The 19,622-nt window shown below is 42.7% G+C and overlaps 1 protein-coding gene across 5 annotated transcripts in view; it reads right to left on the bottom strand.

The window, feature by feature from the left end:
* Positions 1-19,254, bottom strand: part of CDC14A (cell division cycle 14A) — a 179,649-nt gene extending 160,395 nt beyond the window's left edge. For 2 of the 5 annotated variants that reach the window (XM_063625592.1, XM_063625590.1), the window contains exons 1-2: positions 11,022-11,154; positions 10,173-10,263 (exon numbers count right to left, since the gene is read on the bottom strand). In XM_063625592.1, coding sequence (XP_063481662.1) covers positions 10,173-10,263; positions 11,022-11,070 — 140 coding nt within the window. In that variant the 5' untranslated portion in view covers positions 11,071-11,154. Of the gene's footprint in view, positions 1-10,172; positions 10,264-11,021; positions 11,725-19,109 lie in introns of those variants that run through there. The other 3 variants (XM_063625594.1, XM_063625593.1, XM_063625591.1) reach the window with 3 other exon arrangements.
* Between the last annotated feature and the right edge of the window lie 368 nt (positions 19,255-19,622).

Here is a 19,622-nt window from a genome sequence, read left to right as displayed (position 1 = left end):
AGACAAAACTGAATAAATGTATTACTAAAGTACATCAATCATGGGGACCAAATTTGAAATAAACTACCTTTTCCGGTTCTCAAAAGAAAATTAAATTTTATAAAAAAAAGAAGTCTAAACTGGCAAATTCTTCAATTTGTCACTAGGATGTGAACATACTTAAAACCAAAACATTAAATTAACAATAAAGGAAATGTCTTATTCAAATTTACAGTTTACACAAATTATTTCTTATAAAGGAATTCACTGTCAACAACAAATAATTGTGATCATTTACCAGATGTTTTTGATATAGGAGTTAAAAGAAATTACTTAGGCAGGTAGTGAGGGTACAGGAGTCCTCAATAAGGTTTTCCTTTTAATGAAAAGCAGCTGTAAAATCATTTTGTCTTCTAACAAAGAGCTGCCTGTAAAATAGAGCTGCACACGTAAACAAGCAAGCTGGAAACTTGCACAGGTGAATGTCGGCAGTTGTGCCAGTAGGAATATTACTACCTGGGACTAGGCATGTTCAAAATGGCAGCTCCATCTTCTCTTTTTGCCAGCCACATGTACAGTGAGGAGCAGACAAGATGGCACTGGCCGAGTGGAAAGTCCATTTGCATAATAAGATTGGGATGGGGTGACCAGCCTTCTCCGCCCACTACGTAAACATCACACCTAGTTGAACCAATCTGCGGGCCCTATGTAAATCAGACACTGCTTCCTCAAGCCAGACTACAAAATCTGTTGTGGTGAGCTGCAGGCCCGCCTTTCCCTTTTGGACTCCTCTGTCTCACAAGAGAGGGAGAGCTGCTCTCCTTTCTCCTTTCTTCTGCCTGTTAAACTCTCTGCTCCTTAACCCACTCACGTGTCCCTATTGTTAATCTTCTTGGGTGAGATGAAGAACCCCGGGTATTTACCCCAGGCAATAACGCTGCTTCATTTTCAAGTTGTCAAGAATTGGAGATGTTACATATTTTGAATAAATAGAGCAATATTTTTGATGACTCTCAATCCACATAAAATTCTTTGCTGCTCCTGGAAGTATTTCGTTCATTAAAACAAACCAACATTTTTTTTAAGTAAATTGAAACTAAAGCTTTAAAAAGAATTATTCACAGCTCTACTTTGCTTCAGTAATGTGAATTGGAACAACTTAAAATGACAAGACATAGGAAACAACCGAAATGACCAAAGAGAGAAAAATGTTCAATACAGTATGGTATATCCTTTCCCTGAAATATTATTAATATAGACATTTATGGTGATTTTGAAAAATGGCATTGGTTTACAATGCTCATGTATGATTAAAAAATATCAGCATTTAAAACTGCATATACAAAATTATGCCAATTAAAAATTTATAGCACTGTAGGTTTGAATGTCTTCATTGTAGAAAAGCAATATTCTTTGAAAAATTTAAAAAAAATCTAAGACACAATGAATTTCACAATTAAGTATAAGAAATTCAGCTCAAATCACAAAGCCAGAAAGGAACTTGAGATCAGTTGTGCCACTTACCTCCCCACATTTTAAATATCCAGGACAGACACGGTTTATTTGCTGCTTAAAGATCACAAAAGACAAAGACTCCATTATAATGACCCCCTTTTTACTTCCTATCTCCAATCCTCAAAACAAAACAGAATAGCAAAAAGGCAGTTTCCTTCTGATTTACGTACCTCACCTACTTAAAGGTGTCACTCTCTCCCAGTCACCCAAGCCAGAAACTTTGAATTCACCTTTGCTTCCCCCTCCCTACCCTCATCTGGTCAGTCCTGAATCCAGTCAACCGATGCTTCCTAGCCTCTCCACATCTGGCCTTTCTTTCCCTACTGCTACAACCCTAATCCAATTCTGCCATAGCCTAACTGACCCCGCCTTCAAGCGATGGCAGCACTCGTCCTAAAGTAGGGCCCTGGTCACTCTCTGCCATTTACAAGCAAGCACATTTTACTGACAGCCAAACAGTTTTCCACAATCCAGTCCCCAACTAAGTGACTGCTGCTGTGACCTGTGACTCCTCTCCATTCAAATATTATTACACCTCCTCTAACAGAATCTTGCTATTCCCAAACACCTCTTGTGCCTTTTCCCAGGACTCTGCCTGAAATCTTTTTCTTTCCATTGTTCCTCATTCACTCACTCACTCATTCATTCATTCAACTAAAATTTCTTGAGCCCCATATCTATGCCAGGCACAGTGCTAGGTGTTGGGACATAATGGTGAGCAAAAACAGGTAGTACTGGTCCTCACAGAGATCATAAAATGTACTCTTTGCTATTATACACCCTTCAAAAACTAGCTCAGTGCTTATCACCCTGGGTAGCAATAATCTCTTCCTTTCTTGAACTCCTAACACATATATTTGCAGCTTTGGTCATGTATTATCCTGTACTGCATGTGTTTCTACTTCCTTCTTTACATATACATATCTCCAAAGCATTAGTACAGTGTTCTGCATCAAAATCTATCCCATCTAAATACTAAGTTTCTTGTATAGCAATTTTCAACCACTTATGAAAGTTTTAAGTTATGCTTTTCACTTCCCATAAAAATGTGTCAAGAGTTTTGTGAGGCTTTTTTGTGTTTTTGTTTTTAGTTTTTTTGTTTTTCGTTTTTTGGTTTTTTTTTTTTTTAAGCACAAAGGGGTATTGAGCTGTGGCTAAGTAAAAGTCATTTACTTCTGGCTTGGGAATGTGTTTATGAACTTACAAATGAGAACATCTGATGTCTTAGGAATCTACTTCAAACAAAATAATGAAGCCGCCCTGTGGTGACCTGGCACAGAAAGAACTTGGAAGGCTGACAGCTCCCCACTGGGATCTCTTGCAGCCCACTTGGAGCTCTCTGTCAGGCTCCATGATTATGACTAGCCCTGTTAAGATAACTCTCCTTAGCACCTTGGCTAAATTTTATGTTTTCACCGCCTTATCTCAAGCAAACTGAAAGAACGGAGTAATAATTTATCATTATGAAGATTAGAGATCAACTCTACACCGAATGTCTAAGAGGTCAAAACAGCAGATATTTAAATAAATCAGTATCTAGAAGGTAAATTTGATTCCCCTGGATTACAGAATTGAGAACTGTGGGCCAGGCACAGTGGCTCACGCCTGTAATCCCAGCACTTTGGGAGGCCGAGGCGGGCAGATCACTTAAGGCCAGGAGTTCGAGACCAGCCCGGCCAACATGGTGAAACCCTGTCTCTACAAAAAATACAAAAATTAGCGAGGCATCATGGCATGCACCCGTAATCCCAGCTATTCGCGAGGCTGAGGTGGAAGAATCGCTTGAACCCAGGAGGTGGAGGTTGCAGTGAGCCAAGATTGCCCCACTGCACTCCAGCCTGGGTGACAGAGCAAGACCCTGTTTCAAAAAAAAAAAAAAAAAAAGAACTAACTATGAATGTACACAGATATATCTACTTCCTCTTAACATATACTACATCATAACACTGGCTGTCATGTGTTCAAAACAGAAGGTGAAAAAGGCTAGGCACGGTGGCTCATGCCTGTAATCCTAGCACTTTGGGAGGCCGAGGCAGGCGGATCACGAGGTCAGGAGATCAAGACCATCTCGGCCAACATGGTGAAACCCCGTCTCTACTAAAAATACAAAAAAAAAAAAAAAAAAATAGCTGGGTGTGGTGGTATGTGCCTGTAATCCCAGCTACTCAGGAGGCTGAGGCACGAGAATCAGTTGAACCCAGGAGGCGGAGGTTGCAGTGAGCCGAGATCACACCACTGCACTCCAGCCTGGCAACAGAACGAGACTCCAACTCAAAAAAAAAAAAAGAAGAAGAAGGTGAAAAAAAGCAGCCCTGAACAATATTAATTTTCCAAGATTTGCATGAAGAGAAGAAAAAAGGGGGAAGAAACTATAAACTACCATCTTTTAAAAACTAAACAGTTTTCTGAGGGTTTTTTTGGAGAATACCATAAAAAAAAAATTCACCTTAAGTTACACCAGGTAAGCAGCCAGAACATTTCACCAGAGAGCCTACAAAAGCAGTTATCACAGGCTTATAAAAACTGGGCTTCTTTCGTTTTTACATGTCCTACAATTAACTCAATTTCTTTCCTCTCTTTCTTTTTGGTAGTGCACTGATAGGGAAAAAAAGGCAAAATTACACCCCCCAAAAGTGAAATTACAAAGAAAAATTTTTAAATTACCACCACACATTCCTAGATAGGAGCTGGTCATAGTTTGTGCAAATACTGTCAGTGGCACATTTCCCCCAAGAGCCATCAACACCCAAGTTAGAGGGATCAAGTCTGTCAGGAAGGGGCAAAGCTGTCCCATACCCTCCCCATCGGCCTCAGTCTCAGGACAACTGGGAAATACCTGGACTCCAGGGCGGACTGCCTCTGGCTTGCATCCCTGCTCTGCCTTACCAGCTAAGTGACCTTAGGCAATATACTTCCCTCTCTGGGCCTCTATTTCCTCCTTTGTTAAGTAGTGATAATAACAGCATCTAACTCCTAGGCTTGTTCTGAGGATTAATTGAGTTAATGTGTGTGTGTAAACCACTTAGAACACTACCTGGCACCGGGCTATACATGTTAGCTGCTGCTGCTGCTGTTGTTGTTGCTGTGGCTTTATTATTATTCCCACAGTGAAATTTGTCTAGAGGTTCAACCAGATCTCCTCTTCTGTCTATATCATAGCAATTTCTAATGAGAACTGAAGTTCTAAATGATGACCGTAAGGCTCTATAAGATCATATACATGTGTATGTGTGTATATGCTTAAGTGGCATTCAAACTTCCATTAAATTATCCTACTTGCTACACATTTAATTTGAAATAAAAATTTAAAAACCAAAAGGGTTTCTCCTGACCTACCTCTAACCTAAATACTCATTCCCACAAATATTTCTAGGCAAGAGTAGTTTTTCCATGCTTCTATCAAAAATGTTCTATGTTCACATTTTGACTCAAAACTATGCTATAGACAAGATAAAATAAATCATTTTTCTATAAATTATTTATCCAAAACTTCTTGGATGCATTAATATCAGGCTGCTTTAATTAAGTTTAAATGAAAATTGAATGTTTTAAATTATTTAAATCTTCCATTTAGAGGCTGCTCATTCTTAACATGCTAAAACATTTGGTGAAATTTTTCAAGTTACTTCAGAAACTGCTTAAAATTCGGTCCCTAGAGATTCTCCCTAAAGAGCTCTTTCCTGCATTTTCAACACCTTTCCTTCACAACTCAAAAAGAGAAGAAATGACAATGGACAGGCTGAAAATGAAGACCCTAGACACTATCCTTCCCACAAACTGGCTTTCTATGCCATGAACATCCAACCCTACACCCATGACCACCACTAGGAGGGGCACACAGATGTCACAACAATTAATATATTTCATTTCACTAACTTTTTAGCCACACAAAAGTGAGCCAAGTTATTAAAAGTAAGCATCTGTTTGGATTACGGGGCCCAATTCCAATACCAAAGAACAAGCCTTTCTAGGGAGTTGTGCGTTATTTGTAGCTTAATCAAGTGCAGATAAATCTTCTTTGAAAGGCTCCCTTTTTGTGGAGCTATTTTTGTACCACTAGTGTGTTAGCCTATACTTTGATTTTAACTCTGACCTGTGAAATCATAACCCAAGGACAAAGGATGATTTCTTATCATCCTCATTTTATTAAATCTGCTCAGGCCTTTACAGTAATAAGTTCTGTTTTAAAAAATCAAGCAGATAATTCAAACGTTCACTCTTCATAGCCTTACCTCATGAGGCCACCTCATTAAATTTTCTCCACCAGCATCTCAGAAGGTTGACATTTCAGTCATGGAATGCTGTCCTCCTTTCATAACTAAAGAAACATCTGCGCAAAACACAGCTGTGTCCAGAATATCCACAGCCTAATATTTAAAGAGTCTACTTCCTGATTCAAAAACAATCGCTTCTAAGGTGATAATTTAGCCAGAAAAGCAGCAGTTCTTTTTTTTTTTTTTTTTTTCTAAGAGATGGGGTCTCACTATGTTGCTCAGGCTGGCAGGCTGGCTTTTCAGTTCAACTGTGGGCCTCAAGCAATCCTGTCACCTCAGCCTCAAGAGTAGCTTGGACTACAAGCACACCCAGCTGGAAAAGCAGCATTTAATTTAAACATTCAGCAAATAATTACACATTACAAAGTCCTGTGTGATAATGAATATAAATATATTCCTCTCCTCAGAGACATGCACATTATGATGTGATAGTCAAGATCTTTCTCGCCGTAGGACATCCTCCAGACAGAGCCCAGGTTACTAGACGTCCTTCTAGGGGCTTTGCAGTGTCTCTCATTCTATACTTCCCCAAAGTGGAGCTGACGAGATGGAGTCAGTCCTTCTCCCTTTCTCCTCTCCCCTTCAGTGTTTGTCCACCTCTTTGTTGCGAACTTCCACCTTCCCTTGTTCCTCTCATCCTGGCTCTACTTGTGAAATACAGACCTTAAGACCTTCTCTATCTTCCCAGAAATCACATCATTCTCACAGCTTTATTGTCTCTTTGGGAAAATTGCCAAATTTAAGAACCTCAAATGTATGTGATACCTAACAGTGATGTAAATATCCCTCAAATTTCTTAAATTCAATCTGGCCAAAGTGGAATGCCTGATCTTCCACCAAAGCCAATTATTCCACCCGCCTTCCTTATTTCAGTTAAGAGCTCCAATAGACTCACCACAACCTAAGCTGTCTTAAGGACTTCTTTGACCCCTCTTTTTCCTCAGCACCCCTCCACCCCACCCTCCTGCGTTGCCTGGTCGCATGGCTTCAGATCCCTTCTTTCCATCACCATTGTCACCATCCTAATCCAGGTACTTGTTTCTTTCCCCTGAATTTTTTTTTTTTTTTTTTTTAGACAGAGTCTTGCTCTATAGCCCAGGCTAAAGTGCAGTGGCACGATCTCGGTTCACTGCAACCTCCGCCTCCCAGGTCCTGGTTCAAGCAATTCTCCTGCCTCAGCCTCCCAAGTAGCTGGGATTATAGGAACACGCCACCATGCCCTGCTAATTTTTGTATTTTTAGTAGAGACGGGGTTTCACCATGTTGGCCAGGCCGGTCTTGAACTCCTGGCCTCGTGATCCACCTGCCTCGGCATCCCAAAGTGCTATGATTACAGGCGTGAGCCACCACGCCCAGTCCCCCCTGAATTTTTTTAAGTGGGCTCTTATCTCTTCAACAACCCATCTTAAGTGATGCTACTGTATTAATTTTTTGAGAAGGATATAAGTCCTCTGCAACTAGATGACTTGGTTTCAAACTTCAGCTCTGCTACTTTTACTTCTGTGACCTGGGGCAAGTGACCCATCTTCTCTATGCCTTTTTGTACAATAAGGATAATAATGCCTGTCTCATAGAATTGTTGTGAAAACAAAATGAATTAATAGTTATGGAGTACCTAGAACAGCATCTGGCACACATTTAAATGCTTAATAAATGTTTCCCATTATTTGTAATTAGCACAAATCAAGTCATACCATGGCTGCCCCAAATCCCTCAAGAGTCCCATGGTGTACCAAAGAAACTGCAGGTTTCTCACCCTGACATTCATTTTGTCCCCAGCCAACCTCTCAATTTCACATTCTCCATCCCCTACATGTTCCCTGAATACACACCAGGCAAACTGGAGGACTTACTGTTCCCTGAACACACGTCCCAAGCCTCTCCCCTCCTCACACTTGCTGTTTTCTAAGATCCCTCCTCTCATGTCTCTGCCTGATAAGACCTTGTCCATCCTTCAAGCCAATCTTAACTCTTCCACGAAGCCTTTGCTGAACCTTCCACCAGATGTGCCCCCACCTGCCTGTGAATGCCTCTCCTAGCATAGAAGTTGTATTTCTCTTTGGGCAGGTATCTTTCCTATACCTCAAACTGCAGTCCTGTTATTTTCCCTACAGGCTTGGAGCTCTTTGAAGGTAACATGTGCATTCAACATTGTTTTATTCTCTGCATCACCTAGCACCATGCAATATGTTGGGGTAACAAAAAAGATGGAGTTGGAGGTGTCAGAGCCACAGCCATTACTGTGGCACAGCAGGGTAAGTTCAAACTAAGAAAAGTACACACTCTGCCCAGGCTGAAGTCCTCATCATATTTCAAATGTCAATCCAAACTCACAATATAAATTGGATGGTTTCAGGCCGGGGGCTGTGGCTCACGCTTGTAATCCCAGCACTTTGGGAGGCCGAGGCGGGGGGATCACGAGGTCAGGAGATCGAGACCACGGTGAAACCCCGTCTCTACTAAAAATACAAAAAATTAGCCGGGCGTGGTGGCGGGCGCCTGTAGTCCCAGCTACTCGGGGAGGCTGAGGCAGGAGAATGGCGTGAACCTGGGAGACGGAGCTTGCAGTGAGCCGAGATTGCACCACTGCACTCCAGCCTGGGCGACAGAGCGAGACTCTGTCTCAAAAAAAAATAAAAATAAAAAAATAATAAATTGGATGGTTTCTCCAGCAAGTCTTTCCTTATAAGATACCAGAAAAACAGTAGACTATAAGAGGAATGTGATTTGTAGGCCTATCCCAAAATACCAACATGAAAATCACATGAAAAATTTCCTCATCTATCAATATTAAAATCAAAAAGCCACCATGCACAGTGTTTAGTTGGCTTAATTTTCTGCTAGATCTACCACCTAGCAATCCCAAGAGCAGTGATTCAGATCTCCATGGCTAGAGCTCATTCAATGACATATTAACAACCTCTGGCCTGTGAGTTACTGTAGAATTGAACATAATGACATATACACCATCCCCACTCTCAGACTCATGAGAGACCCCCAAACCCTAAAATCACAAAAACAGAGGCACAACAATGCACATTCCCAATAACAGAGCGAACACTCAATAAACACTGCTGGCAGTGACATCATCCAGGTACACAGCCACACATAACTCCATTCTGTCTAGAAGCAGAGCTGTAATCTGACACCAGGGACTCAGACCTCTTTGCCTCAGCAACTCTGGGCATTCATGAGCAGCAGCAAAGGGCTCTTTCATTCCCACTCTTACTTTAGCCATTCAAGAAGCATCCTCCTCCTAGCACCACTAAGAGAAATGTCGCAGACCTCAGTTTCAAGAACCTCTATGATGAAGTGACAAAGATTGTTTTCCCCCAAATAAAAGATATGCTCTTGAAGGTCCAGAACACTCACTCTTCGAAGACCTGGTAGTACCCACAAATCCTTAGGCAGAACTGCCAATAACCTTTCTAACAAGACAAGTCCAAGGAAGCTAATTATGATTCATTTAACTATGTTCATTTATCTGCACATTTGGTAAAGATAACAAGTAAATTTAAACATTTAAAATAGAATAAATATATTAGACTCCTCTGAAACACCAGCTCTTTCCATAAAAGTACATAACCATGTCAATTCAGCCTTCTTATTTCTTATTATCTGATACTTTTACTGAATAAAGATTTATCTCTCTTCAATTAATGTTTTACTGTGCCTAAAGTATTAAGATATCTTTTTCCTGTAGATCAGTGGTCTTTCACATAAAAGTTCCCTACTTTTATTTTACACTCTCAAATCCTAATCCCATAGAAGCAAAGTAATCAAAGAAAATAAATCAGCGCTGCTATATCATTTCCTCAGAAGCAAAGAAAATAAGATCAAAAAGTTTGGGGTACCCAAATAAAAGAATCAATAATATGTCAGATAAAATGTTAGTCATAGATGTGACTCTGATACAGCTCCCTGCAGTTAATGTGTCCCACTTTCTGAAAAAGAGCTGCACAAACAAAAACATCCTGAGATAGAACAGAAGTCTTGTAAACCATAAAGCTCAAGCACCTGTAATACATGCACTGCCCTGTACCCTATGGCAACTCCATAAATACTTAGTGACTGATTCACAGGCCAATTACAGAGTCTGGCAATGACAGTGTGTCTCCCTGGTCCTACTCTGGGGAGTGTTAGGAATCTCCAGTTGCTGTTTGTTGTGGTGGTAGGAAGAACTAAAACAGATAGATGTCTAAAAGAACTGAAGGGTTGAAAGGTTCAAATTCTGTCAATTTTCCCTGAACTTCTCCCCAGATACCTGAGCCTTAAAAAATTGGTATTGTTACTCGTATCATTGGGGGGAAATGAATAAAACTGCCATAACAGTGCATAGTGTTTCCTCGTCAAAGAACAAGCTGAATGGCCAAGAGAAAAAAACAAAACAAAACAGAAACTTACTTTTCATAGACCAGCTCCTCATCGATGGAGAAATAGTGGGTATTTACTGTGCTTTTTGGTCTATTCCTTAAAGTAGCAAAATATAACCGATCTGAAAGACAAGTTTAAAAGACAGAAAAAACATGAGAATTTAGGGAAATGGAAGTGAAGGTGGGTGATAACATACGAAGGATCACAATTTAAAGACCCCATTAACACGCGGAATTCTTGCAGAAACCTCATCTCTCCCAGGAAGCTAGAGACTCAAGAGCACAACAGTTAGGCAAGAGGAGGACCTGACCGAGGAACTCAGCGGGGCGCAGAGCACCCACATTTCCCTTGTTTCAGGCCAGCAGAGTAGCCAGGAGCTGGGGGTACCCGCAGAACTGGAGGTGCAAGTTTGGTTCCCAAATCACCAGACCTCAGCAGCTGCGAGAAGGGGAAGAAAGAGGTGGGCCTCCCCCACGCAGCTTCGGAGATTTGAAAAAGAGGAAGGGAGAGAGACTTGGGGGGTGTGGTTGGGGGTGTCCCGAAAACCGAAGCCTGCGATGGTGGAGTAAAGGTGACCCGTGAGCATCCGGAGCAGGCTCCCCATGAGCTGCTGAGTGCCGGAGTCCCGGCAGAAGCCGGTGCTGTCCCATTACGAGGCGGAGAGGCCATCCGAGGGAGCTGCAGAGGGAGCAAGGGACACAAGAAAGAGAAGCCGGAAGCAGGGGGTCCTCAGAGAAAGGAGAGTCCCGAGAGGGGACGAGAGCGCGCGCAGTGGCTGCAGGATACTGGCAGCCTCAGGCGAAGGTGGGGACAGTGGCGCGGGAAGTGAAGAGTTGGGGGCAAGAGAGCGTTGGCAGATGCGGGGCGGCTTCTCCTCACCTTTCATGAACTCACAAGCCCCGATTAGTTCCCCTGACTCCGCTGCCATCTTAAGCGAGATACGCACGGGGGAGGGCTGGGTCGTGGCCAGCTGAGGTCACTCGCCCCCGGGGGCTTCCCCACTGCCCAGGAGCCAGGAAGCTCACAGTCCCGAACAACAAGCCTGGCCGAGGGAGGCAGCAGGCGCCGAAGGCGGAGGCGGCTTCGGGGTCAGCGCGCCGGGCGCCCCGGGGACATTCCGAGGGGAACCCGAGCCCGCTCCGCGCGGGGCGCACACGCCCCTGGCTGTAGCCGCTTCTATTTGGACTCGGCTGCTGCAGCTGCTGCTCCGCCACCGCCGCGCCTGGGAAACGCAGACCAGCTCTCACGGCAGGCCAAAGTCTTCCCCCGGCTTCCAAAGTGATCATGGAGGAGGTGACGTCTGGTCCCGATCGCGCCCGTGGCTACTCGAGCGGCAGCCGGCAGGACTTCAGTGCTCGCGGGCTGGCAGCAGCTGCTCCGGATCCACCTTCGCCACCTCTTTTCAGCAGTTAGTCTTCCTCCTCCTTCTCCCCCTGGGTCCGCCCCCAGACCTTCCTCCCCGCCCTCCCTCAGCCCCCTCCACTTTCACGACTCCGCGGCCATCCCTTAAAGGGACAGCCCCGCTCCTTTCTCCGCAGCAGCCCCAGTTACCAGGCGCCCCGCGGGTCACTAGGAGCCGGTTGCTAAGGCTTTGTTGCCGTCCACCAATTGCTGTTCAGGAAACGGGGCCCTCGGCCCAGGGGAGCGGGCGGGGCCTCTAGGCCAGAAACTTATGAATGAAACGGCGGGGTTGGGAGTGGACATCGCCAAGGGCGCTGTCGCGGCGTCGGAGGCTAGGATGTGCCGGCGCCCCCTTTCTTTTCTGCACCCTCTAAGTCTTGTCCCACTCCAGATTTCTTTTCTCTCTCTCTCTCATTTTCTTTCTCGCCCACTCACCCATGCGCTTCTAAACTCTTGCAGCGCGCGCGCGCACACACACACACACACACACACTCGTAAAAACCTCAGATCTCCGTGCCCTGCCTCGCCTCTAGCTAACATTTCAACCACCCCCCACGCCCAACACTGAGGGGGTCTGCATCTGTATAAAAAATACAGTTGAAAAAGAAGCCCCAGCTGCTAGCTCACAGTACATGTATTGGTTTCCTCTACACATATCACACTCTGATATAACTTGTACTTTGTTCTCACGGGAAAAAAAGTTTCCCATCTGGTTCTCCACGCCCTCTCATCTGGGTCGCCACTGTGAGCGCAAAAGCATCACAAATGCCTAATCTTTACAGTGCTCAGGTCCCGGAGGGGCGGGGCGAGACCGCTGAGCCAGCCTGGGCGGGGGCGGAGGGAACAGGAGAGGAGAGTCCACTAGTCTAAGGAGAAGGTTAACACAAAGGAATTTCTTTACATAGTCTCAGCTGAAGCGCTCCTGGCAGGAGTCCCGCTAAAAGAGGCCCTTGACTTGTCTCTGGGAGGCTCTACGTACTGTTTGAACAACTTGAACGCTGGGCGTCCTAAGGCTGTGCCTAATCAGCTTGCAGTCCCTTCCATACGAAAATGGCGCTACAGACTCACTATCCGAAGAGCATGCGCTCTGAGACGTCTCTCCAGAAACAGCAAGAAACTTGTGGCAGCCTTTTCCTTCGCAGTCGCTTGTTGACCTCTAGGGAGAAAGGGCGCGCACCCGTGCAGAGCTGACTGAGGGAACGAGCCCTTCGAGGGCCAATTCCAGTTTTTGTTTGTGGTTTCTGTTTTTTTTTTAATGTGTCTTTTGTTTGTTTGAGACAGGGTCTCGCTCTGTCACCTAGGCTGGAGTGCGGTGGCTCAATCTCTGCTCACTGCAACCTCCACCTCCCGGGTTCAAGCGATTCTCGTGCCTCAGTCTCCCAAATAGTTGGATCTACAGGTGTGCGTCACCACGCCCGGCTAATTTTTGTATTTTTTTTAGAGACCGGGTTTTGCCATGTTGGCCAGGCTGGTCTCCAGCTCCTGAGCACAAGCAATCCGCCCTGCCTTGGCCTTCCACAGCGCTGGGATTACAGGCTGAGCCACCGCGCCCGGCCTCAAATTATTTTATTGAAAAAAAAATCTAGTATTATATGAAAGATAGGGAAAAACAAAGTATATGAATCTCTCGATAAACTTGCCCACTTTGTTTAAAAGGCTAAATAAGGCCGGGCGCGGTGGCTCACGCTTGTAATCCCAGCACTTTGGGAGGCCGAGGCGGGCGGATCACGAGGTCAGGAAATCGAGACCACGGTGAAACCCCGTCTCTACTAAAAATACAAAAAATTAGCCGGGCGTGGTGGCAGGCGCCTGTAGTCCCAGCTACTCGGAGAGGCTGAGGCAGGAGAATGGCGTGAACCTGGGAGGCGGAGCTTGCAGTGAGCCGAGACTGCGCCATTGCACTCCAGCCCGGGCGACAGAGCGAGACTCCGTCTCAAAAAAAAAAAAAAGGCTAAATAAATCCAGAGATGATGTTGTATTTCCAAAGATGCTGATTTAAAATTCTTACATAATCTAAATTCAAATTCCCTAACAATTTTTCATGAGTTTTGTGTTAGAAAAAGTGCATTAGAAATAGAAGTCAGAGTTCTCATTCAATTCATAAACTTTTAATTTCACAAATAGTCTAATGAAAAGAACTCCAATCTACACTTTCAGAGAAGCCAGATATAGTTGAACACCCTCTTGTTATTTTCCAAAATGAATTTACAAAAATCTTTTATATAACTCTGCTGCTTAAAATTTTGATCATGAGGAATGAATTATGACCTAACAAATACAAGTCCTTAAATTCAAATGAAAATGTTTATTTTTCCTTAGCATTTTTACAAAGATAATAAAACTCTGTAAGTAATTAATGTTTTTTAAAATATTGCATGGGGCTGGGCATGGTGGCTCACACCTATAATTACAGCACTTTGGGAGGCCAAGGCCTGCAGATCGCCTGAGGTCAGGAGTTCAAGACCATCCTGGCCAACATGGCGAATCCTTGCTCTACTAAAAAAAATACAAAACTTGTCTGGGCGCAGTGGCTCATGCCTGTAATACCAGCACTTTGGGAGGCCGAGGCAGGTGGATCACCTGAGGGCAGGAGTTCGAGACCAGCCTGGCCAACATGGTGAAACCCCAACTCTACTAATAATACAAAAAAATTAGCCAGGCATGGTGGCACACACCTGTAATCCCAGCTACTAGGGAGGCTGAGGCAGAAGAATGGCTTGAACCTGGGAGGCGGAGGTTGCAGTGAGCCAAGATCGCGTCATTGTGCTACAGCCTGGGTGACAAGAGCAAAACTCTGTTTCAAAAAAAAAAAATACAAAACTTAGCCGGGTGTGGTGGCACACGCCTGTAATCCCAGCTACCCGGGAGGTTGCAGTGAGCCGAGATCGAGCTACTGCACTCCAGCCTGGGCAACAGAGAGAGACTCCGTCTCAAAAAAAAATTAGCCAGATGTAGTGGTGGGCACCTGTAATCCCAGCTACTCATGAGGCTGAGGCAGGAGAATGGCTTGAACCGGGAGGCAGAGGTTTCAGCGAGCTGTGATTACGTGATTATGCCACTGCACTCCAGCAGTGCAGTGTCTCTGGGCGACAGAGTGAGACCCTGTCTCAAACAAACAACAACAAAATTGCATGGAAGGAAGTGTCAGTATAATCAAATCTCTCTAAGCCATTCTAAATGGTACAGAAAATTCTACAAGAAAAATACGAACTAGATAATGCACACACAGCACACATATAATACATAACAAGGTTCTAATGAGATCATAAAACACTTTATTCTGTCAATTATCATGAGGTCAAAGTTCCTGTTGGTTGTAGTTTCATAATAAAGGCATACTTTTACAGTCTACAAGGGAAGATAATGGAAGAAAATTTTCCAACCACCCAACTTGATATAAACTTAAGGAATGGACTTTTAAGAAACAATAAAGGCGTTTCACATATAAAGGAAATACTAAGAGATTTTAAATATTGCTCAGCTGCACAAAAGGAAGGTAATATTACACACAGAAATTCAGCAGGTAAGTGTAAAAGTGTCGAGTTTGAAAACAACACCTTTTTTTTTTTTTTTCCTCTGGATGGAGTCTTGCTCTGTAGCCCAGGCTGGAGTGCAGTGGCACCATCTGGGCTCATTGCAACCTCCACCTCCTGGGTTCAAGCGATTCTACTGAGAGTAGCTGGGACTACAGGCGCGTGCGCCACCACGCCCAGCTAATTTTCGTATTTTTGGTAAAGACAGGATTTCACTATGTTGGCCAGGCTGGTCTCAAACTGCTGACCTCAAGTAATCCGCACGCCTCAGGATCCCAAAGTGCTGGAATTACAGATGTGAGCCACTGCGCTCGCCCTGAAAATGACCAAATTTAAATCTAACTCCTCAACCACTGCTTGAAAACTGCTTCAACTACCCTGCAACCCGTGCTTGTGCACCTGCAGTTCTAGAAAACTCACTGCTGGAGGCAGCTCTAAATTACGTCAAAAGCCACTAGTTTTAATTCTGACTGGAGACTGCAGGACCTATGATCACCCTTACTCATGACAGCTCTTCAAAAATGCAAAGGGAGTTTCTTTGAACACCTTCCTTTTCTCCTTAGTCTTCCCCAGATAAATATCTCCATTTTCTTCAACATTGTCTTATATTACATGGCTTCAAGCCCCTCACTTTCCAGTCCAGTCTCTGCCCATTTGTCCAATTGCTTATCAAGTGGGTCCCAGAACTGAATGCAGACTAGTGATAAACTGGTGTGGCCAGTTCTGAAAAAAGAAAAAAGAATGGATGGAAGATTCAGATGAGAGCAAAAGAAATGAAAAACATAAAACAATTAAATTTTATCATTTAAACTGGTGTAACCAGTTCTGAAAAAAAGAAAAAAGAATGGATGGAAGATTCAGATGTGAGCAAAAGAAATGAAAAACATAAAACAATTAAATTTTATCGTTTAGCTTCAAGAAAAAGAAAAGGAAAATATTCTTTTTTTTTTTTTTTTTGAGACAGAGTCTCGCTCTGTTGCCCAGGCTGGAGTGCAGTGGCACAATCTCGGCTCACTGCAACCTCTGCCTCCCAGGTTCAAGCGATTTGCCTGCCTCAGCCTCCCGAGTAGCTGGGACTACAGGCATGCACCACCATGCCCAACTAATTTTTGTATTTTTAATAGAGACGGGGTTTTGCCATGTTGGCCAGGATGGTCTCGATCTCTTGACCTTGTGATCCGCCCACCTCGCCCTCCCAAAGTGCTGGGATTACAGGCATGAGCCACTGCACCTGGCGGAAAATATTCTTTCTTGCTGGAAGAGGGCAAGGAAAAATGAGCTCAAGATTGTCAAAGGCCTGACAGCTGTGTGGTTTACATATTGTATTCTTTTAAAATTATCATCATTTCTTATTAGAATGTATCATTAGAACATACTCTTTTAGTTGTTTGTTCAGTAGTGATACAAAGTTACCAAAGAACGTAAAGAAAATATAGAATACATACTTTGAACTCTTTCTGGAAATTAATTTTCAGATTAAGTATGAAACATGTAGTAAAAACCTGTGCTGCTGAGTAATTTGAAATTCAAGGTAATTTGAATTATTTATTCATATACATATTTTGACAATTTTTGATCCCAAAAATAATTTAAAACAGCTTTTAGTAAAATACATGTAATTAAAAAGTTATTACAGTAGAACCAGAATACCAAAAATAGATAGCGTGACTCATAAACGGTTCTGTTCCAGAAGCCTGCCCACAAATGATAAGACCTTAGCCTAACCCAGCCACATTCTGTATCAGACAAATTACCAATGCCTGTTTAAGAATTCCAAACCAGAATCAAAGTAAAAACCAGAAGGGACCTGGGAGATCAGCTAGTTCCAGTTTTCAAACAGACTCCATCAAATTCAAGGGATTTAGCACAGGCCCAATATGGGGGTGGGAGTGGAAGGCAGTGGATGAGCACTCAAGGCTTCTACAAAATAGTTCCTTTATAAAAGGTTATATGGCAAAATAAAAGAGAAAAAAAGAGAAGGAGGTCCACAGTAGGTAACTGATTTCCCAAACTCACGTAGCTGGTGGAAATAAGACCAGTATTCATTATTTGCTGTAATATCAACAACCTTTTCCTAATTTTTCCCTAGTGAGCTTAAATTACATTGTTTAACTTATAGATTATTACATGTTAGCCATAAAGTGTCAATAATAATGTATGCATAATATCTACTACTATTTTCTTCAAGATATTTAGAGGAAATATTGAAATAATCTCCGAATGAAACAATACAAGATGTTGCATTATCTGCCATTGCTATTGTTCTTGTGTGGCTTCTATAAAAATTTGAATTGTTTCCAACCCTATGATTTATTAATGGAATGGTATACCAGCATTCTACAAAATACAGTTCAAGAAATACTGGTATAGTGAACATTAAATAAAACAAGTCAATTCATCTCTTTCTTGACTAATGCAGTCAATAAAGAATGGTGCAGTTTTAGAAGGTAAAAGAAAGTTCCATGAGGTCAATATACTTCAGAGTAGTCAATTTATTGTCCAGTTTGCTATACTTATCAAACAAGTTAACAACTCAATACATTTTTTAAATTTTACAGAATTTATCCATCTGTATTTATTTGTCATTACTACTTTTTTTTTTTCGAGGCAGAGTGTCTCTGTGTCACCCAGGCTGGAGTGCAGTGACACTATCACAGGTCACTGCAACCTCAACCTCCTGAGCTTGAGTGATTCCCCAATCTCAGGCTCCAGAGTAGCAGGAACTACAGACATGAGCCACTGCACTTGGCTAATTGTTTCAATTTTTTTGTAGAGACAGGGTCCCACTATGATGCCCAGGCTGGTCTTGAAGTCCTGGGCTAGAGCCAATTTCTCCTGCCTCAACCTCCCAAAGTGCTGGGATTGCGGGTGGGAGCCACCACACCCACACCATTCATACTCTTTTTACAGAAAAAATAAGTGAACATTTTTACTCCAAAAATAGATAATATTCCCCACACCACTCTTCTCCAACCATCACCACCATAGCCATGCTGAGAAATATTAGTGAGCTACACATTGTAATCTAAAGGTTTTTTGTTTTGTTTTGTTTTTGAGATGGAGTCTTGCTCTGTCACCCAGGCTGGAGTACAGTGGTGCAATCTCAGATCACTGCAAACTGCCTCCTAGGCTCAAGCAATTCTCCTGCCTCAACCTCCTGAGTAGCTGGGATTGCAGGTGCCCACCCCCACACCCGGTGAATTTTTGTATTTTTAGTAGAGACAGGGTTTCACTATGTTGGCCAGGCTGGTCTCAAACTCCTGACCTCGTGATCTGCCTGCCTCAGCCTCCCAAAGTGCTGGGATTACAGGCGTGAGCCACCATGCCCAGCCGTAATCTAAAGTTTTGAATGTTCACTTCCATGTGCACATTTAATAATGTTTCTACTATACATATTTCTAGCAGGAAAATAATAGTAGTTAATAGTTCAGTTTCGTTTGAAACCAAGCACAGCAGTTTATATCTCAGTTCTTACATTGGTTGCCTATCAGGTAGGTATATTATTATTTCCATTTTATAAATGAGGAAACACACAAAATACATGCTCAGTATGTATTTGGAGAATGGATAAATGAGTAATTAAAATGTAAGGAGATGAACTCGTGAATCATCTGGATTCATAAATCAGTTCCTTTGTAGCCTGGAGTAGTGGAAAAAATGCTGGATTTGTAATCAGAAGCCTCGTTTTCAGGCATCTCTCTCCCACCAACTGTATGCATTATTTTGGACTCAGTTTCCTCTGATATTAAATAGAAATTATAATAATTTCTAATTCACAAGAATAACAGTAAAATTAAATGAGAGTGTCATGCCGTGATGCTAGACACTGTGTACAAATATGATGCTGTACATATACAGCCTAGCATTTATATTAATAAATACAAATATTTATTAATATTAAGCATAGATTAAGAAATATAACTTGTTTCCAAAATCTAATTTTCACAAGTCTCAAATGAATACAACTATTTGGATCTAGGTATTGTAATTTAATTGACTCCTAGCTAACAGCATAATTAAAATATACACTCACAGAGAAGTCCTTTTTATCAACGGAAGACAATTCCACAGGGTACAAGTTAATGTCCTTTTTCATTTCTGATTGCCTGTGACCATATGTCTGTCTCTAGAGTGTGATCAGGGCCAACAACCCCATTCAGGCATCCTCAAGGGATTCCTAAATTCCCCTGCTCTCACTCACGTTCTTTCGGTCCTTAGTGTTCCAGAAGCCTGGGACACAAATGTTGTGCCCTGTGGTTTCCATGGCGACCCTTGACACACTTTTGGAACGTATGTTTTCTGATGCCTAGTCCTGTGTAGAAACTCTAGAAGAAAATTATAATTTCAATAAACAGGAGATCTTTGGTTTCCATTTTTCCAACCAAAAATACTATATATACATTGAACATATTATTAATGTTTGTTCTTGTTGTTATTAACATCAATAATTGTATTGATTCCCATGGGAGAACAAAAATCACACTTCATATCTTCCACATACCAAGCCTTCCTACATGGAGTCTATTTTCTTCAAATGATATCTAAA

Source organism: Symphalangus syndactylus, chromosome 12 (assembly GCF_028878055.3).
Source record: "Symphalangus syndactylus isolate Jambi chromosome 12, NHGRI_mSymSyn1-v2.1_pri, whole genome shotgun sequence".
Taxonomy (NCBI): Eukaryota; Metazoa; Chordata; class Mammalia; order Primates; family Hylobatidae; genus Symphalangus; species Symphalangus syndactylus.
The sequence above is the reverse complement of the archived record's forward strand: the minus strand, read 5'-3'. Positions and strand labels throughout refer to the sequence as shown.